Below are 22,719 nucleotides of genomic sequence, written 5' to 3' on the forward strand. Positions count from 1 at the left end.
TATTTTCATTGAAACTTGCATACTACTAGACAGGTTTGCGATGGTACCCTGAAGCTGATGGGGATGGCCAACGCAGCTGATAACTGAAAAGGTGGTGGCATTCAAAAGAATATTAACTGCCCCAGGAGCTAAGAACAAAACATGACACTTCATTCAGGTTTTGGTTCTGCCAAAACAGGATATGCTCCTGCATGCAAACAATGGCTATGCTTGGAGGAAGTACTATAATTATGAGGGTAACTCTGAACAAGGCATAAAAATAAAAATGAAACCAGTTTAGACCAAGCTTTGAATATAACCAATAACTCTTCCCACAGACTTTGCCATGAAAGACCTACCTCACTGCCTAGCATTTTGTGTACACGTACATGCACCTATTATGACCCCTCTCTTCCATACTAACATGATCCCTGATAACGCATACTTCAAAATGGATATTTTTTATTACTGATTTGAAATCTAATTTAAAGCTGTAAAATAATTATGACATTAACTACCCCCCCTCAAACACCCACAGCCTGTTCCTATCAGCCATGAAGTCCCATGCTTAGGACACTCACCTGGAAAATGGAGCTATAGTGCAATGACAGGAAAATTCATAGAGATCTTCAGATACCATAAACAACAGCTTCAGAGAAGTGCTAGCAGAAGGCAGTCTGAAACACTGGAAAACTGAGTCTAAACCAAAAAAAAAAATCATTGGACTTTAAGATATATATCAGGCTGAAGACTTTCTGTTCCAGAATTATATTTGAAAGGAATCATTTATTTCTTTCTTCTTATCAGTTGGAGGAGATGGCTCTCAATTCCATGAGTCACAACCAAACTTGGATGATAATATATGGCAACTTTAGGCAATATACCTTTGTTTAACCTGTTAATTACATTCAACCTCACATCTGCATTGTATTTTCTTCAGGTTTTCAGAAATGACTGATGACATGTGGGGGGAAAAGCTGAAATCTGTCACTCATATACATGCAATCACAATTAACCTGGTCCCAACTGCAAATTATTTATATCTTCTATGACATTGAACTGCCTAGCACAAAAGCACAGAAATTCTAGTTTACCCAAAGTACTCATTTATTTTATTTTATATAAATAATCAAATGGTACACTTTTCTCATTTCAGTATCTGGTGCTATGAAATAGCCTTGATAAATAACACAAAAAACCAAAGGGTTGTTCTTTCAAGGTCTTTCCTTCCTCACTCAATATTACCTTTATAAAGAAAAGAAGTTCAAACCACCTTACCCATGGAAACCTTTTAAAAAATTCAATCATTCACCAAAAGGGAATCAATTGCCTTGAAGTATATGCTGTTATATAAATGAATGCTAAAACAAAACAAACCAAAGAAAAAAACAAAGATGCTTCCCAACTATGGAAGAAAGAAAATGTAATTGTCAAAACTGTGCTGTGAGATTCTATTTGGAATTTGGTTTTGTTATTCCATGGGGCTATTTCAGTTGGAAAGTCTGCTGTCAGTCTCTCCACAATTCACAGATCAGGTCCTCTAGGGTTTTCTTCCCTTCTTGCGTAGCGACTGTCCCTCCCCGGAGAAGGCAATAAAACGGCTCATAGCATCCTCCTGCAAATAAGCATTCAACAAAAGTTGGATATTTTACTTTTTTTTAGTCTCTTGACAAGAATCCACATTAGTCTTTAGTCACAATTTAATCATTTCACCATTCTCAGCTTTAGTTGATGAAAACTCTAAACATTTTAGTCACATCTTTTTTTTTTTAATTTACTCATTGCATCATTATACACCTTAACCCTTCATTGAGCACATACAGATGTGCTTAAGACTATATTCCTTTCATGTATCATTAACTGCTAAGCCAACAAAACATCTAACATCGCTACTGTCACATTCTCCCAGCTGTGTATTTGATATATTCTGCCATCACCAGCAAATCTATTTCAACTAATAAAGGTTTTGCTTATTAGCTGACAAATTGATTTAGGTGTGCTAGCACTTGAATAAATCTAATAAATGGAATGATTTTGAATGAACAGAATGGTCCACTGGTAAATGAATTACTGAATGCTTCCTGGTTCTCTGGCTTCTGCTTGTGTTCCCTCATGGATCACTCACACTTACATCATCTGTTTTCTTGGGCTGAGGTCTTGAGTTTCTAATGAAAGTTATCCTCCCAATTTTGTAGTCATAGTTTGGAATCCCTCTGCAGAGAAAATCAGGGCACACAATGCATCATAAAAGTCACCTCAACACATGAATGTGATACACAAATGCAGGCGGAATAGACTGGCCATCTTGGCCTCAACTGTTTCCTCACCTTTTGATATCACTTGGATCAATAGGAGCTGGGCTGGGCTCTACGCCTTTCTTCTTGCCGTCTAGACGGTTTCCTGAGCCAGTGAATGCCTGGACAGGAGAAAAATGAAAACCTCAGGAAACTGAATGAAGTCAAGGTCAGGATTCATTGTGAATCTGTGAGCGTAGTTTTGTTTCTAAAGATTAAGAAAACATACTTGATATTTCTACACTGAAAAGACATGGATATCTTTTAAAAAATAAACTTACTCTGAATCCAACATCCATTTCAGCATAACTGCTAGTGTCACCCTCTTCCTCCTACAGATATAATAAGGATAATTGTTCCATGGAAATTCAAGTAACAGCTTAGTGAAAGGAATATTGTGATAAACTGTGACATCTTGGGAACGCAGACAACATACTGTTGGCTCTTCATGATGCTGTGAGCGTCTCTCTGGTTCCTTGTAACCTAGTGGTGCATCAAAGTCCACCTAAACAAAAACATGATTCAATAACAGTCAAAAAATGGTAACAAGTATAAAGCGGGATCACTTGCACGTTGTATAGATTTCCCCTTGATTATTTGGCACACCATTGTAAGCAGAACAAGTTAGGTCTCCGTAACTTTTTAACTGTGTTTTTCTGAATAACCCATCTCCTCTTACATGGATTCTTCTTACAAATACACACTACACATACATCTGAGGCAAGTGACAAGTGGTCTTACATTCATATCACACTCAATGATGGACACTGCCTTGTCTGGCTTGGTCTCCATAACTCTCAGCTCATAGATCTGGAATAAGAATAGACACACAAAGTTATGTTTTTATAGGTGCCAAGTGACAAGGCCAGTTAATGTTTGATGTAAAATCAATTGATTTCAGCCTGGCACCTATACCTTACAATTTTTATAAGTAATATTTTCCCTTGTCTGTTCCTGACAATTGTTCATCCCCCAAAATCCTATAGGAAACAGTTACTAATACCTTTTCGTTGTAGTTTATAGCAATGACATCCCCGGTGGTCAGACAGGCAAAGTTTCTCAAGGCATTTTCCAGTCTAGACAGGCGCAATTATGGAATAATTTCTGACATAAATAAACAAGTACACATATGTGCAAATGTACTTATGTATAAAGTACAATAAAGTAAGTATGAATGTGTGTTTACAGATGTTTGATATGAAGAAAATTCTAACTCAACAGTGAGCTGGTATATTTTCATCATGAAGTAACAGGGTAGTGTGGTGGCTGGAGACATGGAGGTTGACATTCCAGATGTGGCACCGCTGTTAGACTTAACCTGAATTGCTTCTGCAAAAGATCAGCTGTATACTATAAATGGATATGTGTCTAACATGTAGAATGCAAGCTATGTAAGTTGTTTTGGATAGAAGTATCTGACATGCTATTATTTAAAAGATAAAAAAGGATACACTGCTTTGGGGTTGGTGATGTCCAAGAAATCTGGGCTCTGGGGCTGGAATTTAGAGTATGTGGCCACCATGAGGTTAACACTTTCCACCTGCACCAGCCCTCCCTCCTCCAGTAGCAGGTTTTGCATCATCTAGCAGGGACAAAGTAAAGAGATGTGTCACTTTCAAATATAGGCGTGTATACATGACATTATCTGCTGCATTAGAACAACCACAGCCTTGTAAACGAACCATGAAAAATTAAATGTAGCATCTCAGACCACATTTGTTTTCTGCCATACTAGAAGTATCAAAAGATCATAGGCTTATAATAAATATGAGCTCATAATATATGCCTGGAGTTGTACAACAGCAGAAAAAGTGTCAAGAGTGTACAGTAGTACAGTAGACCCCAATAACGTCACAAGCCTTTCTAAGCTTTCCATCCCTGAAAACTCTGCTTATTCTCCCTATGCAATGAAACTATGCTGCTCACCCAGTGAGGCAAGTAACAAATTCCTTCATCGGCAACAAACTCCAATACACCACAGTGTGTCATGCGATCCGAGTTCTTATTGGTCAGCTTAAACAACATCGGATATGTGATGTTAAGACGACCTGCAAAAGAAAGGGTGACATCATGTCATTTTGGTTTTTGAGTTTATTTGTTTTTTATCATTATAGAATGAAAACATTTATTTGTATACTTACTGAGTTGATCAAGTGCATACGGAGGCATAATAACTGAAATGGAAAAAAAAATGTATTGAAGGCATATTACACGCATGAACACAACTGCAATACAGACCGTTCTCCTGAATGCGGCGCCACTGTTGGCAGAACTACAGCATGGACGATAAAAAAAAAAAAAAAAAACATTCGCGCAGTGATTCAAACACAAATCAACATTACCGTCAATTTACCAGATGATTCGATCTTGCACTCTATGCAGATTAAACATCTCAGCCAATAAATACAGACTGGTCTCACGGTTTAAATTTATACACATAAATGGCGTTTCTTATGCATACACTGAGAACACTGAATCTTTATGTATGAGAGAACACGTCAATGCGACACAGCAGCATTACTTTTTCCTCCTTTCTCCACGTCAGATCGGTCGTTGGGTCCCGCCAGCATGGACACAGAGTAGCAGCGATATTGTGTGGAGAAACGGTTTTGGAAAGCTCGTGGGATTGGGTGATCAAACATGTTGAAGGAAAACTGAAATGAAAACAAATGTACTGCAATCACCAAAATTGCTTCCGAAATTGTCAGCGTTAACAAAGTTACCTACTTACCTGTTTATCTAGCTAACTTAGCACCAAATTTATCCGCCAGTAATTTCAGCTAAACTAGCCAGGAAATGGGCCTCACATTTTGATGGGACAATGTACCAAAACAAAGCAAGCTGTTTAGACAAGACTAACCAGCTAACTTACATTGGCAGAGTAACTAGACGGCTAGCTACTCAACCCCAATCAATGCAGACAGAAGCCGCACATGATAAAGCTAATTGACAATCTAGCTACCAGATCAATGGTATCATTGGTGTTCTTTAATTTGCTTACTTGCAAGCTATCTGCATGATTAGCCAGTTAGCTATTCACCGAAGCCGTTTGTTTTTTCTCAGTTATTCTCGAACAGTGACTGTGCATCTTTGGACTGTATCAATGCTTCGCGACAGTTCTGGGAATCACTGTTACAGTCTCTGTACAATTACACTGTTGGTAAAAACTGCGCACTTACCATGCTTAGAGTTTTATTATTTACGTTTATTGTTACAACACTGTATAAGACGGTTTGAGCTATCCTTGTTTGCGATCTCTTCTGTCACCAGGAAGTACTTGTGCATATAAAGGGAAATGACGAATAGGCAAACGTAACTACGAAAACCAATCATAGCGTAGCGACAGTAAACCCCTGTCCAATCAAACAGGACTTCCCCGTGAATCACGATTGGTTTAAGTGTTTGCTTTTGTGTTATCCGTGAAACACTGACATGTATACCATTGGATGAGTACGACCTGACTTGGACTGTGATAGGCCAATTTTGACAAATTTATGTTTTAAAGCGATTCCCAATTGGCAAGTTTTGTCCGGAACGAGCCAATGTCAAGATTTGTGATTTTGGCGCCAGAGTTTTAACAAGGAAGGTGCAAAGTTGGTAGCGCGTTTTTATTCTTTTGTTTTTATGTAAGCTGGCTGCTAGCTATTTAAGTCACTTTTAAGTGAGCCAAAGTGAAAATAATTTATACAGAAATGTTTGTAACAGATATTCGGAAAGAATTTTATGATGTTGTTGTTAACCAGGTGAGACTTTTTATGTTCCTTATTAGCCAATCTACTAAGGCTAGATTTCGCTTTAAACAGCTAACGTTAGTTGGTTAAGTTACCTATTTTAGCCATTATCTCCTGACACTTCTGTTCTGTTGTTTAATCTTGCTGATGTGCCTTATTTCTAGAGGGTTGCTCTCCTGGTATCATCGGATATCGATGCCCTTTGTGCTTGCAAAATATTACAGGTAAGTTATTAGCTAGCAGTATCGTTATATCGACACTAGCTAATACATTCTCAATGGGTTTAGTGTTCATCATCCTTACTGGACAATTACACCTGAAATCCGTAGGCCTTGTTCCACTGCGATCAAGTTCAGTACACCCTGGTGCCGGTGACAGGATGGCAGGAGCTGGAAACTGCTTTCCTGGAGCACAAGGAGCAGGTACTGTCGGACCATGGCAAGTTCGCTGTTTAGGGGACGTGCTTGTTCTGTTGTATCACTTGAAAGCGGCATTGTTTTTACTTGTGTAACCAGACCGTTGTTTATGATGTTAAAACTGTCTGCTGTTTTATTTAATTTTCCCATAGTTCCGTTATTTTGTGTTGATTAACTGTGGGGCCAACGTTGACCTCCTGGAGACGCTGCAACCTGAGGAAGACTCGATCTTCTTTATGTGCGACACACACCGACCCGTAGACGTGGTCAACGTTTATAATGACACACAGGTATGAGCCAGAAGAGTTAGAACAGACGTCTAGATTTGTTTCCATGGCATAGACAATAGGAGATTGTGACATTCTGCACACAGTTCTATGCTATATCGCCTCGGGGTTCCTGCACAGGTCCTGAAAATCTGGAACAATATTGATACGTTTCAGACGTGGAGAAGTTGGGGAAGACATTTGTGTGTATGATCACAGGTTAAATACCATTTCACAATTTTTATTCACATTATCCTAGGAGGCAACTAACACCAATATTGATTTGTGGGTTTGTAGCAAATTAGTCATATGCTGTAGGGTTTGTTAGGAGGTTTGTATGTGGCCTTCAGTGGGTGCTGAGGAAAACAGGCTGGAAGGGGGATTCAGGCTAGAAAGGGGGGCATTACAACCTAAACATCTAACACAGATCTTTGGGCTTAATATTTTCTTAAATGAACATATGATTTGTAGCCTATGCTTCCAAGCCACAAGACAAAAAAAAAAAAAACAATGAACAGGCTTGTAAGATGAGGTCTGGAATTTTCAAATGGTAAATGTGCAGGAACCTCTTTTTCTAGAGGTGTAAACCCCGGTAAGTTGACTGAAACAACTGGCCCTTCCCTTCCCTCACAGATAAAGCTGCTCATCAAGCAGGATGATGACCTGAATGTCCCTGCCTATGATGACATCTTCAGAGATGATGAAGAAGAGGACGGAGAGGACTCAGGAAATGAGAGTGATGGCGGCTCAGAGCCTTCTGGGAAACGGAGGCGTTTTGATGAGGCAGGTGTTCGTTCCATGCCCCATGTTCAATTCCATCCGGGTGCCTGTCAGACAGAGGAGGTCATTTTGTCTGTGTTATTTGGTATTTATCACTGAGATGAGGATGCATAGTTGGGTTTTTGGTAAAGTGGCATCGTGGTTAAACGTATGTGCTCGTCTCTGTCACAGGGAGCTCTGGAGAGGAGGATAGAGCGGCAGAGGGCAAAGCGAGAGTGGGAAGCACGAAGGTACATGTCTGAACTTACAGTAAAGGTTATATCTGTATAAAGTTTAATGTGCTTTGTGACTGAATCTGTCTTTTATATACAGAAGGGAAATCTTGTTCGACTATGAGCAATACGAATATCATGGAACTTCGGTGAGTATCATCAGTTTTTAAATGCTATGGAGTTATTCGCTCTGTTAATACAGACTGAGGGATGGGAGGATTGTAAAGAGGTTTTTTCTTGAGACTTTATTTTTCTGGTCAATATTCTAGTCTGCCATGGTGATGTTTGAGCTTGCATGGGTCATGACAAAGGATACCAAAGACATGCTATGGTAGGTGAATTTTGTGAATTTAATTTGTTTATATATAGGTGAATGAGTTGTGAAGTGTCATAAGCTACTCAGTTGTGTGGCTTTAGGTTGTGATTTTTGTCTTGACAGGTGGGCCATTATTGGGCTGACAGATCAGTGGATCCATGATAAAATCACTCAGTGAGTCATATTTATTTAACCTTTATTTATCTTAAACCCCTCAAAGGTGCATTATTTCACAAAAAGAAATTAAGACACAACAAATAATGGTAGTACGTGTTTGGATCGAACATTATGTGGGGGGGCTGGGGATCAATATGACACTTTCATTGAAGGTAGTGTCTTGTTATGAGCAACAATGATGCTGATGATCGATGTTGTGTTGCAACGGCCGCCTGTCCCACAGCATGAAGTACGTGACTGATGTGGCCACGCTGCAGCGTCATGTATCGCGGCACAATCACCGCAACGAAGATGAGGAGAACTCCCTTTCCATTGACTGCATGAGGGTCTCCTTTGAGTACGAGTATCCTTCCTGGCTGTTAGTGAAAATGCCAAACCCTGCCTGCATTTTTCCCCTTCTCTCTGTTTCTTCAGTTTTGTCAATTTGCTCAATGTAATCAGTTGCCGTTGGTCATTTCCAGTTCAAGAATCTAAATTGGTACGGTTCTGCAAACCATTCCCTCCTAGGCTGCATTGACCCTGATTCTCTGGTGGTTTTTCACCTCCAGATTTTGCGGCAGAAATCTGACTGTTGAAGCTGATGATAAATTGAGGTTGTGAAGTGACCGATTAGTCAGCAAAAGTATTTTTAAAATAAACAGTTTCTATTTCCTGGTACAGTATAGATTTAAACTTTTATTGACAGTAAGAGGCTGAATCACGTGCCACATTGCATTGACCTGAGCTTTAAATGTGGAAGACGTGCTGTTGGTTTCCTTGACTCTTTTGCCCAGTCTCCGCCTGGCTCTCTATCAGCACTGGTCTCTGTATGAGAGCATCTGTAACTCCTGCTACACCTCCTCCAGCTTCAAACTGTGGTCTATGAATGGGCAGAAGAAGCTGCAGGAGTTCCTTGCTGATATGGGGTGTGTCTTCACCAACTGGCTATTCCATACATTATGTTCATCTAACTTCATACTGCATTATATGTAATATGATGCCAGTGGTTACAGTGAATGGTTACTTCAGGTAACGTGTTGCTATTTCCAGCCTTCCCCTCAAGCAGGTGAGGCAGAAGTTCAACTCCATGGACATGTCTATCAAGGAGAACTTGCGGGACGTCATAGAGGAATCTTCAAACAAATACGGGTAACAGCCTCAATTGCATTCTCCGTGCCTGGGTTATTGGTTTTACCAGCAGTGGATGTCACCAGCAATGAATGCATTCCCCATGCTATTTCACAGCATGAAGGACATCCGCATCCAGACATTCAGTGTGCACTTTGGCTTCAAGAACAAGTTCCTTGCCAGCGATGTGGTGCATGGTGCCGCTGCCCTGCTGGAGAACGTAGAGAAGGACGAGAACGGCAGTGACAACTTCATCAAGGCCCTGGACTGCCTCTCCAGGTACAGGGCAGGGGGGATGAAAAGGTTGTTATAATAGTTATTGATCTGTTTATTTGGCAGCTATCATAGGTGATTTGCAGATTATTTGAAATTATACCACAGAACCTATGAACTTACAGGTATGTCCATAACCAGTAAGTCCAGGCTTCATGCTAGGCAGTACAAGGGTCTTGATGGGATATTTCACTAGGCAGAGGTACTGCATTCTCCACCACTTTTAATCACTTCAGTCAGTGGTGTTCATACAGTATGTTTTCGTAGGTGATAAAGTAGAGTCCCTTTGATCCAGTGAATAATACATTTCAGCTGTAATTTTCATCACTCCTTTGAAGATTTTGGGTATCATACTTCACAAAAAGGTGCTTGAACTGCAGTTGCCTTACAAGTTAATGAAATGATACATTGAATACATATCTCAGAAGCAACAAGAAGAGCAATATGTACAATGCATTCTTACAAATAACATCCATCCAGGATGGTTTGATTTTTAAGAACTACAAATAGAGGTAAAATTTAATTTAATTTTAGTGCTGGCCTAAGATCAGATTTCCAAACTCTAGTCCTAGCCTAAAGCAATCATTTTGTTTACACTAAATATGTTCAATAGAAGTTAAGTTTAGTGGTTACATGGACATTTTCTTTTTGTTATATCCAAGCTACATTTACTGTACCTGCACTGTTTGACTTCCTGTGAATATTGCTTGTCACCAGTATCTCATTTTGTGTGTTCGTATTTTGTTTTTCATGGTAAGAAAGAGGTTTCATCAAAGTTCTACTGACGTCATACTGACGACCATGTGTAATATTACCAGTGTTGGCAGGTTTGCCATTTACCTTGCCTTGTTACCAGCTACACAGAACTGTTAGTGGGGCATTTCAGAGCAGCGTGTGTGTGTACATTCTGCAGGAGTAACCTGGACCGATTGCACCATGGCATTGACTTGGCCAAAAAGAAACTGATGGCCATCCAGCAGACCGTTGCCAGCTGCATTTGCACCAACCTCATCCTCTCCCAGGGCCCCTTCCTGTACTGCTACCTCATGGAGGTGAGGCCCCTTAGTGGTGTTAGTACAGCTCTGTAGAACACTAGCACAAACAATAATGACCAAGTGGTTTCACTGCTGCACCATTATAGTTAATCCTGGAATCTCATCTTTATCTGTAAAATGCCTTTGTAAAGTCATGGAAAAGATACAACTTATTCAGGTAGGAGCCTTGTGCTTCATAGTATGACCACAACATGATCATAGGCATGTTGGGAGAATTTTGGCCTTACGAAATCCTTTATGCCGGTCTTGTAATGATCAGAGTAGAGCAAACCACTCAAATTGTTCGGGTGAAAATTTAGCTGTAAAATAAATATGCACATTTAAAGGTGCAGCTCTAAGCAATGAGTCTGGAGCAGTTGAAATGGAAGTGAAAGTGCATGTTTGACATTGTGCAGGGGACTCCTGATGTGAAATTGTTCTCCAAGCCCATGTCCCTGACCCTTCTCTGCAAGTACCTGCTGAAGGCGTTTGTTCGCTCGGTGAGTTCCCTGCTTGACCTAAGTGTGTCTGTCATGCGGACGTTTTGGCACATGTGCCCACGATAACCCCAAGCTTGTCTGTGCTTATAGACCAGAAACAAGCGCTGCCGGATCCTCCCCCTCATCATGGCAGCACCACTGGATTTGGAGAAGGGCACGGTCATCGTGCTGGGGATCCCGCCAGAAACCGAGACGTCAGACAAAAAGAAGTAAGACCCTGTGCACGCTTGTATGTCTGTGAGAGAGTGACCGGATATTTTTCAAAACTAGCATTAAAAAGACTTTTGAAACTCGTCACCCTTCTTTGGGACTCATACGTATATTAAGGATGAAATTAATGCTTCAGTAGGAAGACTGTATGAATATGGCTTTACAGGGTGTACAGTTGAATCTGTGGGGAAGTTCCAGTGGTAGTATTTCTGGTTTCTGTCCTATCGGAGAAGAGCAGCCCACTGCACTGGACATAATTTTGGCGACCCAGTCATTCCACCTAACTCTCCTGTTTGTGTTCCAGCTTTTTCGGCAGAGCGTTTGAGAAGGCCGCTGAGAGCACCAACTCCAGGACGCTGCATGACCACTTTGACACATCCAGTAAGCAGCTCCACCTTTTTCTCAGGCACTTTCACTCTTATGCTGCACCATACTCCTCAAAACCATTTTCTTTTTAATGTGTGACAAGGCTGCCACTAGGTGGCACTCTACCCCCAGAGCAGCACATTGAACCTTGTGAGATGGACAAGGTCTTTGTATTGCCACTGTGAAGAAGAGCTTCTGCACCCATCACTGGCCTTACTGAGAGTAGCTTCAGACTTCACATGTCTTGCATGCATCCTAAAGATGCACACTTCAGATGTAATTCATACCATCTTGGCAAGAATTGCAACGCTTTTCATGCAGCATGTGTTTTACTACTCCTCAGTAAAGCTAAAAAAAAAAAAAAAAACTGGTCTTAGATCTGTTGGGAGCAGAAAGCATTCAGAACAGAAGCATATTATAGATGGGGAAAATGGTGATCATGGATTTACATTGTGTGTGAGTTGTGTGTGATTGTCAGTGAGCAGTACCTTGTGTGGAATACTGTTGTTAAAGCTGTAATCATCAGGCAGCAAGTTATCGGAAACAATCACAATCCATGGACCCCTCCAGGCCAGTTCACAAGTGTTTGTATGAATGGATATATATATATATGGGTTTCTATTATGTAAAGAGGCAACCAGATTTAAAAGTTTAACTGTTCAGTTAAGATTTTAGTCTACAAATTATTAACTTCTATAGATGAAACATCTGCTGTTCCTGAGTGGCTTAGACAGTAAAAGGGCATATTACAAGCCTAAAGCTACATCCACAGTTTGAAACTGGCTATATCATTGGCTTATTATGACCAGCAGCCCACATCAGTGGGATACATTGAACACTCCATTTTTACTTTCTGTGTATGCTCTTACTTTCACTTAAAACATACTTGCTTGGGGTCAGTAAAATCAAAGAAGATGGTGTGCTTACATTTTTCACACAGGTTGCCAGTATAAGGCAAACTGTGTGCGTGTGTGTTTTGAGAGGACCCACTCCTAATGTTTAGCAGTCTGAATCGTTACAGGTTTTACAGTAAGCAGGTTACTGCTCTGAGTGGAACCTACTGGATAATTCATCTATTCATCGTTTGAAAGTGCTATTTTCATCTCTGGGTCATTCTGGTGGTCAGCATTGATGTGACCTGTCACTACCGTGTTTGATCCCCCCAGTTATTGAGCTCAAGATGGAGGACAGGAGCAAGTTTCTGGATGCACTCGTTACTCTGCTGTCGTGAAGGTAAGAAGCTGCTGCCAGCTGAGCTCAATCACACACTACACACCCTGGGACTCGGCGGCCTTTCCTCTCTAAGCATAGGGAATGTGGGTGAGATGGGAATCAATGTTTGGAGTTAATGCCATTTAAAAGACAGTATAGGCAGTGTTGTACATTTTGTTACGCCACTAGTAATTCTCGTTGGCCCGTTTGCTCTCACTTTGGCATCTCAGGTGCCCTAGCAAATAATTATGCAGAGTGTTCACTGCATTAGCGTTCATTTCTTACACATTGAGCTCTGTTGAGGCGTCTGCTGGAGACCATGACTCACTCATCTGTAATGACTGGTCCCCCAGTTGCCATGATGGTGACTGTGTTGGAGGGAGTTGTGCTTCAACAGCCAATTCATTAACTCTTTCTAACAAAACTGCTGTTGTCTTTCATAACAAACATTAACTCACATATTGAACTGGAAGGTTTTTTATTGTCCAGACATTGTAGTGCTGTTGGTTTCTATTGATGGACTTACTAGTCATTTTACTTTCTGTTCTGTTTCTTTCAGGCCTGTCTGTCTGTCTAGGAAAGGCTTTGGTGTCTGTTGTCTTTTGCTGTCTGTGTTGTCTGTATATTTTACTTTTTGATGTTACTTTTTATAGTTTTGCATTTAATCATATGTAAATAGTGATTTTTAAAATGGTGAAGTTGCAAAGGTTTGAATAAATTATGTTATATTAACCAAGAAATGTTCTTGTTTTGTGTTAGTGATTGTATGATGGTGCAAACACCTTGATAAACACTTCCACTTATCACACATTTGGACAATTTGTCTGTACTCTCAGGTTTGTGCAAGACATTGTGGAAAATGATTTGGTTATAAATGTTTAAATGTGCCATGTATAAATTAGATAAACATTTAATTTTAACATACCCATTGGGTTTAATTTTTTGTAGATTGCACTCATTTCAGATCTTTTACAAAGGCTCTGTGTCACTTCAAGCTCTTCCTGTTTAGTGTTCCTGGATGTCTCCAGGCACAGAGTTCAATACTAAACATCTCATAATGTGCACACATGGGCAGATGGAAATGATGCACAATATTATGTTGTTTCTGGTACTGTTGTCAAGTCCACGCCCTTAATACCATCAAAGGAAGGAAAATGATTGTCATCTAGAGAGACAGTGTGATTAGTTAATGATCGTGGACAGGCAAGTCAGGGAACGTGTTGACCTTGGACCACATTTTAAAAGTAGGGCAGGTTTCCTGGTGTTGTTTGAGCTTTGCATGTGTCTGGGTGCGCCACAAATAACCGCCCTGGGTGTGTGTTTTTTGCATAATGACATCGGACCTGGTTGTGTTTTTTTTTTTTTTTTTTTTTTTTCCCCTTATTCTGATTAGGTCATGAACCTGAAAGCTGATGTCACTATGAACTCTGAGGAAGTTCCAATGATTACCACCAGAAAACAGAACGTGCCTTTTGCAAGGTTGCTCAGAGACTGGGAACAAAATCCCTGGTTAACTGTCTGCATCATGTTGCATTTATGCAAATGCACAGATAAGGTTCATACTGCATACTTGCTCAGGGGTTCATCACCATACATCTTTTCCTGTAAACTTCATGCATGAGATTAGTTTACAATCTTTGCAAGCTATAGCTATAATAAATGCAATGTCTTATCCTTTCTATCCTTTAAAATACTGGCTAAACTAATATAATAACCTTATATATATATAAATTGTATAATATAATCTCCTTAAAAGTTGAAATGATGGGGACAGAATGTTCATAGCTGTTGGTTATTTTAGTCCAGCACAGGCTTGACAAGTGTTCTGTTGTTGACATACTTCTGCCAATACAATGGAACAAATGTCAAACAAAAGCATCACCAGCTATAATTGTTTCTTTGTATGAAGATACTCTGTAGGTTTTACATTTTTCACAAATACAAGTAATATTGTCTATTCTTGCCTATTTAAGAGTACAGCCCTATTTTTGATCAGATACCGTTTTAATATTAATAAAACTTGTCAAAAAATTGTCAGTATTCTCAACAGACTACATTTGGATTTCCATGAATTTCCAGTTTCTTGACTTGGTGTAAAGACCTTATAACCATTATAAATACAACATTTTTTTCTATGCACATTTGCAGAGGACGAAAAAGAATGTGTGTTGTATTAAGTTAATTCATAAAGGGCTTTACCTGTTATTAGAGCCTTTACTGTTAAACATGGGCACATTCAGTTTACACACATTGGGAGGTGGGGTCTGATAAGGTTTTTTTTTGCTGCCATCCATGAAGCAAGAGGTTAAACTCTGAGGAACTATGCACGCAAAGGCCCTTTGTTTACACACCTCCCACCACTCTCCCCCCCACAAATCCTCTGATTACAGGGTGGATCCAGTTTACTTTCTAGGGTTGTAATTACAAATCTGGCAGACGGTCCAAGTGAGCCAAATAATTGTTTACCTACGCTTGGCTTGTGAGATAATGTCCTTAGGGAGCTGGTTGCTGCTCACCGTGAGTGCACTCTCTCTTACCGGGGAAGGAGCTTTAACCAACCCAGCCTAATTTTCCACACCAACCCCCCCACCTCGAGATGTTCAAAGTCACACCCCCTCACCGAGCACTGTTTACGTGTGAACTTTCGATATCAGCCTCACCATCAGGGCTGTAACACTAACCATCTAGATATCAAGGCTTTTTCTTTTCTTCCTTTTTTTGGACCACTGGTTAAGCTCACGGCATGAGAATATTTTCTGGATTAGACATTTTATTTTTCTTCCTCTGTCTCATGCCGGTCAAGGTGCCGTCCTGTCAGTTTGCCTCTGTGTCCGCTCTGCTTGCCTCCCCTAATTGAAGCTCTTGGCTGATGGAATAGCCTGCTGCCTAATCCAAAATATCTCCATGGTTCCTTGACAATTGACCCCCCCCGACACACAAACATAAACCCTCCATTCCAAGGGAGGTGTAGCCATCACCTAAGCCCCCTCGGCTGGTGTAGGACTGGCCTTATGCCATGGACTACCTCCTGCCTGGGCAACATACCATCAAATGCATACCTCCACACAACCATTTTTCCATGAAGAGGTCTTGATGACTGGCCTAACTATGGCAGCCAAGCTAGCAAGTGGGCAGATTCAAGCTTTAGAGTACTAAATGTAATTTTAATTGAATTTGTAAATCCTACTGCATCACCTAGGGACAGCTATGGCTAATGCCTGGATTAAAGTGTTGACCCATTTCCCATAGCAGTTTTTATTGCATATTGGCACAAAGATTTAAAAACCCATGAAGCCATAAGGTTTTGACCAATATGGTGGGTTTTGTTATCATCAAATTGCACCATTAATGATCAATGGCGCTGGTCAATGGTTTGATGATCAACGTTTGATGCAATTCTCTGAGAGTCCCACACTGCACGAAGCCTTACTTCCCCTGTCACTAGTTCTCGCTGCTCCTAAACACATGTTGACAGTGTACTAGGGGCTAGTGTGCCTGTTGGGTGGGAGTGTGTCCCTATTAGAAGTGACATACACCACTCCCCGCCCCTGCACTTGTGTGGAGTGGCAGTGCTCTTTCCACTGTCCTGCCTCCAAGGAATGCACACTAATTTGGGCAGCTAAGGGCCCACGGCATGGCCATGTCCACATGGGGCAAGGGAGGAGGGGCAGGGCTCAGGGGACCCCTGCGGTCGACACGGTCAGCTTCATTTCCTCTGGCTTTTCAGTAACGTTGTCTATGAGGGGTTCCACCACCCCAAGACACCAGGTCTTGAGCGACACAGTGCTTATTTCAGAGAGCTGAGACAAACTGGGCCGGTTAGTCACCGCACGTTGATCTCTTGCGTCCAACAGCAGAAATGTTACAGGATACGCTTTCTTGAATTGTTACTTCAGACGATTTTCCATCACGGTCTGACTGTATGCCTCTAGTCGCAGTGTGCAGCAGGCAAAGTCTGAAATTCCTCATGGGATTAGTGATGCTGATGTCTGGCGGACAATGGAGCACTTTCTAGTCCCTCTGTCTGTCACCCACTGGGCAGCGTGCAGGGCTGCTTTCCTCTCCTTTCATCCGCCGTTACAGTATTTACTGAGTAGGGATCAGTGGAAACTCCCCTGAGGACATGTGCAATCGCAAAACGGTGCAACGCATCGAGAAACTTCTATGGCGTCCTCATTAGATGCCTAGATGTGAGGTACATCAGGTACACTCTGGAAAATCAGGTGTCACAGAGCATTGTGGCTAGCTTCCTGTGTACACACCCACAAGTGCCTTGCATTGACCGCATGCTCTGGGCATTTGGCAATATCTGTTTAGAAGATTTCATTGACATCGTACATTTCTCACACTGCCCTAGGTTTTCGGAGACATTTCCAGTACATCTGCAGTTAATGCACTCACAGTGCGCTACGAGTGGATGTGTATCCTTTCTAGGATGCGGCCCCCAATCGGCAGTCCCTCTCCTTTCTTGTTCTTTTGGACACAAAGCGGCAGGAGTCAGCTCAGCACTCCCCATTGTCCCGACACTGAAAGCGGAAAAGCCTCGCCCTGGCGCAGCCCAGAAGCCAAACGGTCTGTTGAGTCGGGGGTTTCCATTCGATGAGCTGCCACACAGACAGTTGGGGAGCGAGGCAATTAAAACTCATCCAGAGAGTCCCCGAAAACCCCCCGCCGCCTGGCTTCTCGGATGAGCTCCCAGGGCGTCTTGCATGCTCCTGCCGCACAGCGGTTCAAAGCCGCAGGGGCTGGTCATGTGCTGCAGGATTGTTACAGTATGAGGCAAAGCATGCGGCTCAGGCCTTCCGCAGTCTGAGCTACACGAGGCCGTTTAGTGGAAGAGCTGCAGGAAGACCCCTATTCTGTACAAATGGGCACTGCTTCAAAGGGTCTCACTTCTTAACAAAAAGCATGTGATTGATCCCACACCGCAGTCATTGTTTGGGCTCTCCAGCACAAGCAACTTGTGTGATTATTAGAGGGTCTCTGGACAGGGAGCCTGGAGGAATTGCACAAGGTATTCTTAATGCCTTCTTAGTGTTTATCAGAAGCATAACATATGTTGCTATTCATTCATTTGCCTGTCTGTCTGCACAGAGTTTACTGAACAGTATTTATTACAAATATATTAAACTACTATAGATAGCTATATTTTTTCACATCTATCATACCACTGTGCTGTGGTAGAACTTGGCTTCAAATTAAAAGGTTGTTTTTGAGTAGTGTTGAAAAATGTCTTCACTTCCATTGTTTCTGTAAATATCTTTCCGCTACAAATGGTTGAAAAATGTAAAAATGGAATCTGTGTCAGAGGGTCAAATGGTGGTGTATGAGCATGAGGAGAGGAAGTCCATACGGTCAAATAATAAGACAAATAAAATGTTTACCTACAATGAAATGTTTACAGAAAGTGAAGAAAATCTACAGAGAAGTTCTAATTGAGGTGGTCTGACCCCGTGAAGGTGAGAGAAAACAGCAAGTGAATGGAAACCCTTTAATTGGCTCTTTTTTTGTTTCATTTTTTGTTTTCTTAAATTAAAGACCATAAAAATACTCTGGACAATCATCATCACCACCTGTGACATCACATAGATCAGTTACATGAAGAGACAAAAGGAGTTATGTGTAGAGAAATGAGATAAAGCAAGTTTCACAATTACAGTTATTAATGATTAAATTACACTGACAATTACAGTTACTTAATTATTGATGGGTGTAGGTCATGTTGTTACTGCTTACTGTAAGAGGTCATAGAAAACATAGCATGATGCTTTACACACAGATGTTGAGGTTTTTACGTGGTTAAGGTATCAGATCTGATTTGCAAATACAAATGCAAATGAAGAAGATTACTGGAATGAAAATTGAAATTGACACTCTTCAGAGCAGATAACTCGGTCACTGTGGAGTAGTAGCAGTAGCTGAGACTCCATGTCTACAGCATGAAAAGCATTTACAGCACCCCTTCCCAGAAGTCTCCATCCGGGTGAAAAAATTGACCACATGGGCCATTCAGTGGGATTTTGGCTGATCTGATTCATGAGCTGAAAAAAGAACAGAATAACTGACTGAGTCACATTCATTTAATCTCCCCTCATTTGGTTGTTGTGAAGAGGGAGAGATTTTGAGGGGGGGGTAGAATCAGGCCATATCCCACACCTAAAAAGCACCAAAACAAATCCCTCCTGATCTCCCACTGACAGGTAATCAGACTCATGCTTGTGCTGAAGTCATCCCCTTTTTCCACCCATCCCCCAAGTCCGGTGATACTGACAGGGTAAAAGTGAAAGGCCTCGAAAGAAGAACAAAGACCACAAGATATTTTGGGAGGGACTGAACTGGCTTGCTGTTATCTCCCCGATTGCAGTGCCTGAGGAACTGTGAAGCGGATCAAAACATATGCTGTACATGTTTTGAAACAAAAAAATCTCAAACAGCAGCTCTAACATGCATGACTGAATATTAGTAGAATACACATCCCCCAAAGAAACACAGGAATATTGCTTGTTGGGAAAAAAAGCTGTGTTTGCAAGAATTACAAAATGCTGTTTTTACAGATTCTCTCTCTTTTTGCATAGTGGTGAAATGCAGCACCATCAGCATTGTGAACTAAAAATACTGCAGCGCTGTGAATAGAAACATATTGAGAGTTTCCTGAAAAACGCAATTAGTGTCAAAACAATACCCACATTTTAGCTCAGGATGCTGTGCTGGTGTGCATCAGGACCTGTTTGTTATTTATTCTTCCTTGATTGCAATTTCCTAATCATTTCTGTAAGCACGCACAGGGTCGACAGCTGTTTAAAACCTCCCTCCGTCTTCCATTTTCAGGGAAAACAGGGACTTTGGAGCTTCGAACACCATTTCTCTACTGACCAATGTTAATTGTTGGTAAATAGTGCAACAGTATCCATACTGAACATCAACTGATGCTTCCAAGACAATGTGAGTTACTGGACTTAGGGCTGTGACAAATCAGAAATGTGGCTCACCTGCCAATCATACATTCCAGGGCTGCGGGTCCCCTCCTGTCAGCTCAAAGGAAAACTGTCAATAAAGCTTTTGGCTTGTCATTTAGTGCTTGGTTCTGATTTATGATTCTCATCCCTCTTCGTTCTTTCCTGAGTAGGAACCATTCAATCTCAGCAGGAGAAAAGCTTCCATTTGCAAATTATTCCAAAAAGCCATGTAAAAATGACTTGGACACATGACATTTTCATTCAGTTTTATTCTGGGGAGTGTGAGGTCATCATACACGGTGGGTTAAAAACTGGGTAAGAGAATGCAAATCCCATATTAGGTAGTATTCATCAGGTAACAAGGGTTGCATGTGCATGAACAGTTCACCTCCCCATACATTCTCACACACACATACACATACACACACACACACACACACACACACACCTACTTCCTTCCTCTTTCTCATTCCACAAACCTGCACAGGATGTCTGATTGTACTATTATACTGTGACAAACCTCTGAGTCACCACTAAATTAATCTTTCCATCACTGTCTTGTTGGTGGGCTGTTGTTTAATCTCAGATGCACCTGCTGCATTGCCCCCATTCCTACTAATAGCTGCTCCGCACCCTGTTACTCATGGGAGATAGATTTAGAAAATGCGCATACAATTATCACGCTTCAGATTGTGTATGGGTAAATCTCTTTGAAGCCCTGTGGTGATTCATTTTTTTCTCAGAGCGCTGGCATGTATTTTCAATGCTTTAGTATTACAGCGTGTTCACATATACAATTTGAAATTACATTTGATGTTGCTCTTTTTAGTAGTAGTAGTAGTAATAGTTTATTTTGGTCCTTATTAACAATTTTACAAAATGAATACACATAGAAATAAATAAATAACAATAATAATAAGTAACAAAAAATATTGACCGAAAAGGTGTAGGCTGAAGCTTTAGCTTATTATACCTACCCTTTTTACGTAACACGTTCTGATAGGCAACCCTGTCTCTACTATGTTTAGGCTATACAAAGACAAAGGTAACATTTAGGCATGATTTTTTACCTTTTGGTGCACAAAACACAACTGAAACTGAAATGTAGCCTGCCCAAAATCCAGATGATAACCGGGTGGAAAGTAGGTTGGAAAGCTTGGGAAGAATGGAAAACCTGGATCAATATAAAGGTTGATTGAATGACCATTTGCTAATGCTTGAGACAGGGTGTCAAATAGCCTAACATAATACACTACAGGCTGATTTACATATTTTGCTTCTTTCAGCATTGTAAAGAAATGGTGTGAGACAGAACAGATGTAATTCCTTCTTTCGATACAATACAAACAAACACAAAGCTCTCACTCTAACTCGAACACTGGTCAACACAGTCCTTTGAACAGGATAGCAAAGTTGTGGTCCAACTCTACATCATTAAAGTGAAAGTAGTTGTTTTCCATATATCCCAGAGCCTGAAACTCCCCTTATGAAGCCAACATACAGTACATATGTGAACATAACTTGTCAAGTGTGGCAACAAGGGTGAAGGTATTGTGTTTTAAATGTTTTTGTTGTTGCTTTGGTTACAAACCAAAGGCCTTCTCAGGGCACAATAATGCTGGAGTGTGCTTTTTTCACACAAACTGTTTTTCTTGTTCGCCTCTTGGGTCAATGGCTGACCGCTCCACACGGTCCAGCACAATCCCGTGACACTGAGCATGCCCATAAGTGTGAAGTGGTCAGCGGGTCGGGGACCACCGCTACGTGGGAGGATGCCTGAGAGATGAGATCATGTTCTGTCAGCGGAGGGAAGTGACTCTTTGCCCTGCTGACCACAGCCTGAGGTGAAAGGTCAGCACACACGTCATGAGAAACCGCCAGTCTACTCCACCCAACACCAAGCTCTCAGTCTTGGTCCAGGTCAAGTTTACTCTCTCCAGCAACTGTCCCTATAAAACACCGGCTAGCCTTGTTAAAGTAGCCTTGGTTTCCAAACAGATGCAGGAAACTGAAATTAAATTCTAGAAGAAATATTTGATTACTTACCATCTGAAGGGGTCATTTACCACCAGCTCATTAAAGTGTGTAATTTACTATTTTTGGCCAAGGAAAAAAATGATCCAACACATACCTGAAAGCTATTAAACCCAGAAATCAATCTGACAATCTGTACTGTGAGAAAATTTAAAATTGATATGCAATTAAAATTCTTTGATTCCTGTGAAATATTTTGCCTTAAGACTTACAGTCTTGACATCTAACTTCACTCACTATACACTCCTGGACATTGTGCTCTTGTTGTTAGCTGTTGCATTAATCTGTAGCTATTTAAAAAGTCTCCCATTTTCACTTCAGGTTTTGCAACGTCAAGACACTACAGCCTTGTCCACATATGCATTTCAGAAAATTATAGTGCACTTTTTTGCAGCTTTTAGTGCTTAACACAGCTCTGTCCACACAAATATAGGGGTTATTCCTGCATTTTACAGCTGATCTTGACTACCACCCAGGAGATAGTAGCGAGTAGGCTTTGTAATGTGTTTCACTTTGCCCTGTTTGTGTATGGCACCTCACTCAACTACAGCACAAAGCCTGAACTACCCAAAACTGCATTGACTACATCTGACGTTCTAGTTCCATCATGCTACACGATCCTCATGTAAACGCAGCATTTCTGAACCATCTCATGAAATAATGAACAGTCTTTAGCTGCACTCTATAAGCTTAAACTTTGCTAGTTCCTTACAAAAAGCCCAATTTTAGTCCATGAATGTTTGTTAAGTCAAAAAGAAAAAAATCTAAAGTACAACAAAGATTTTTGAACACTTACAAAACCAGACAAGAGAACTTATACAGCTGATATTGCTTTTTTTCTGATCAAAGTGAAGTT

The 22,719-nt window shown here is 41.0% G+C and overlaps 2 protein-coding genes across 4 annotated transcripts; one reads left to right on the forward strand and one right to left on the reverse strand.

The window, feature by feature from the left end:
- Window positions 1–951: 951 nt before the first annotated feature.
- On the reverse strand, window positions 952–5,550 carry ufd1l (ubiquitin recognition factor in ER associated degradation 1). The gene is made up of 12 exons (XM_036527399.1): window positions 5,453–5,550; window positions 4,795–4,927; window positions 4,415–4,447; window positions 4,200–4,321; window positions 3,725–3,855; window positions 3,277–3,349; window positions 3,015–3,083; window positions 2,710–2,778; window positions 2,555–2,605; window positions 2,307–2,395; window positions 2,111–2,192; window positions 952–1,594 (listed from the first exon to the last, which is right to left on the reverse strand). The coding sequence occupies exons 1-12, from the start codon at window positions 5,453–5,455 to the stop codon at window positions 1,520–1,522; spliced, it is 930 nt and encodes a 309-aa protein (XP_036383292.1). The 5' UTR covers window positions 5,456–5,550; the 3' UTR covers window positions 952–1,519.
- A 415-nt stretch (window positions 5,551–5,965) lies between these two features.
- Window positions 5,966–12,892, forward strand: cdc45 (CDC45 cell division cycle 45 homolog (S. cerevisiae)). Of its 3 annotated transcripts, none has more exons than XM_036527878.1 (18): window positions 5,966–6,016; window positions 6,169–6,228; window positions 6,334–6,426; window positions 6,573–6,710; window positions 7,320–7,473; window positions 7,642–7,696; window positions 7,779–7,827; window positions 7,948–8,009; window positions 8,118–8,168; window positions 8,395–8,514; window positions 8,945–9,076; window positions 9,201–9,299; window positions 9,396–9,557; window positions 10,465–10,603; window positions 11,002–11,085; window positions 11,176–11,294; window positions 11,600–11,676; window positions 12,828–12,892. In XM_036527878.1, exons 1-18 carry the CDS (start codon window positions 5,966–5,968, stop codon window positions 12,890–12,892), a joined length of 1,710 nt encoding a protein of 569 aa, XP_036383771.1. The 3 variants fall into 3 exon arrangements, with proteins under 3 accessions (XP_036383771.1, XP_036383770.1, XP_036383772.1); XM_036527877.1 differs by having other exon boundaries at window positions 7,320–7,469; window positions 7,638–7,696; XM_036527879.1 differs by lacking the exon at window positions 6,573–6,710.
- The last annotated feature ends 9,827 nt before the right edge of the window (window positions 12,893–22,719 follow it).

The sequence above is a fragment of the Megalops cyprinoides genome, chromosome 4, assembly GCF_013368585.1.
Source record: "Megalops cyprinoides isolate fMegCyp1 chromosome 4, fMegCyp1.pri, whole genome shotgun sequence".
In the NCBI taxonomy this organism is placed as follows: Eukaryota; Metazoa; Chordata; class Actinopteri; order Elopiformes; family Megalopidae; genus Megalops; species Megalops cyprinoides.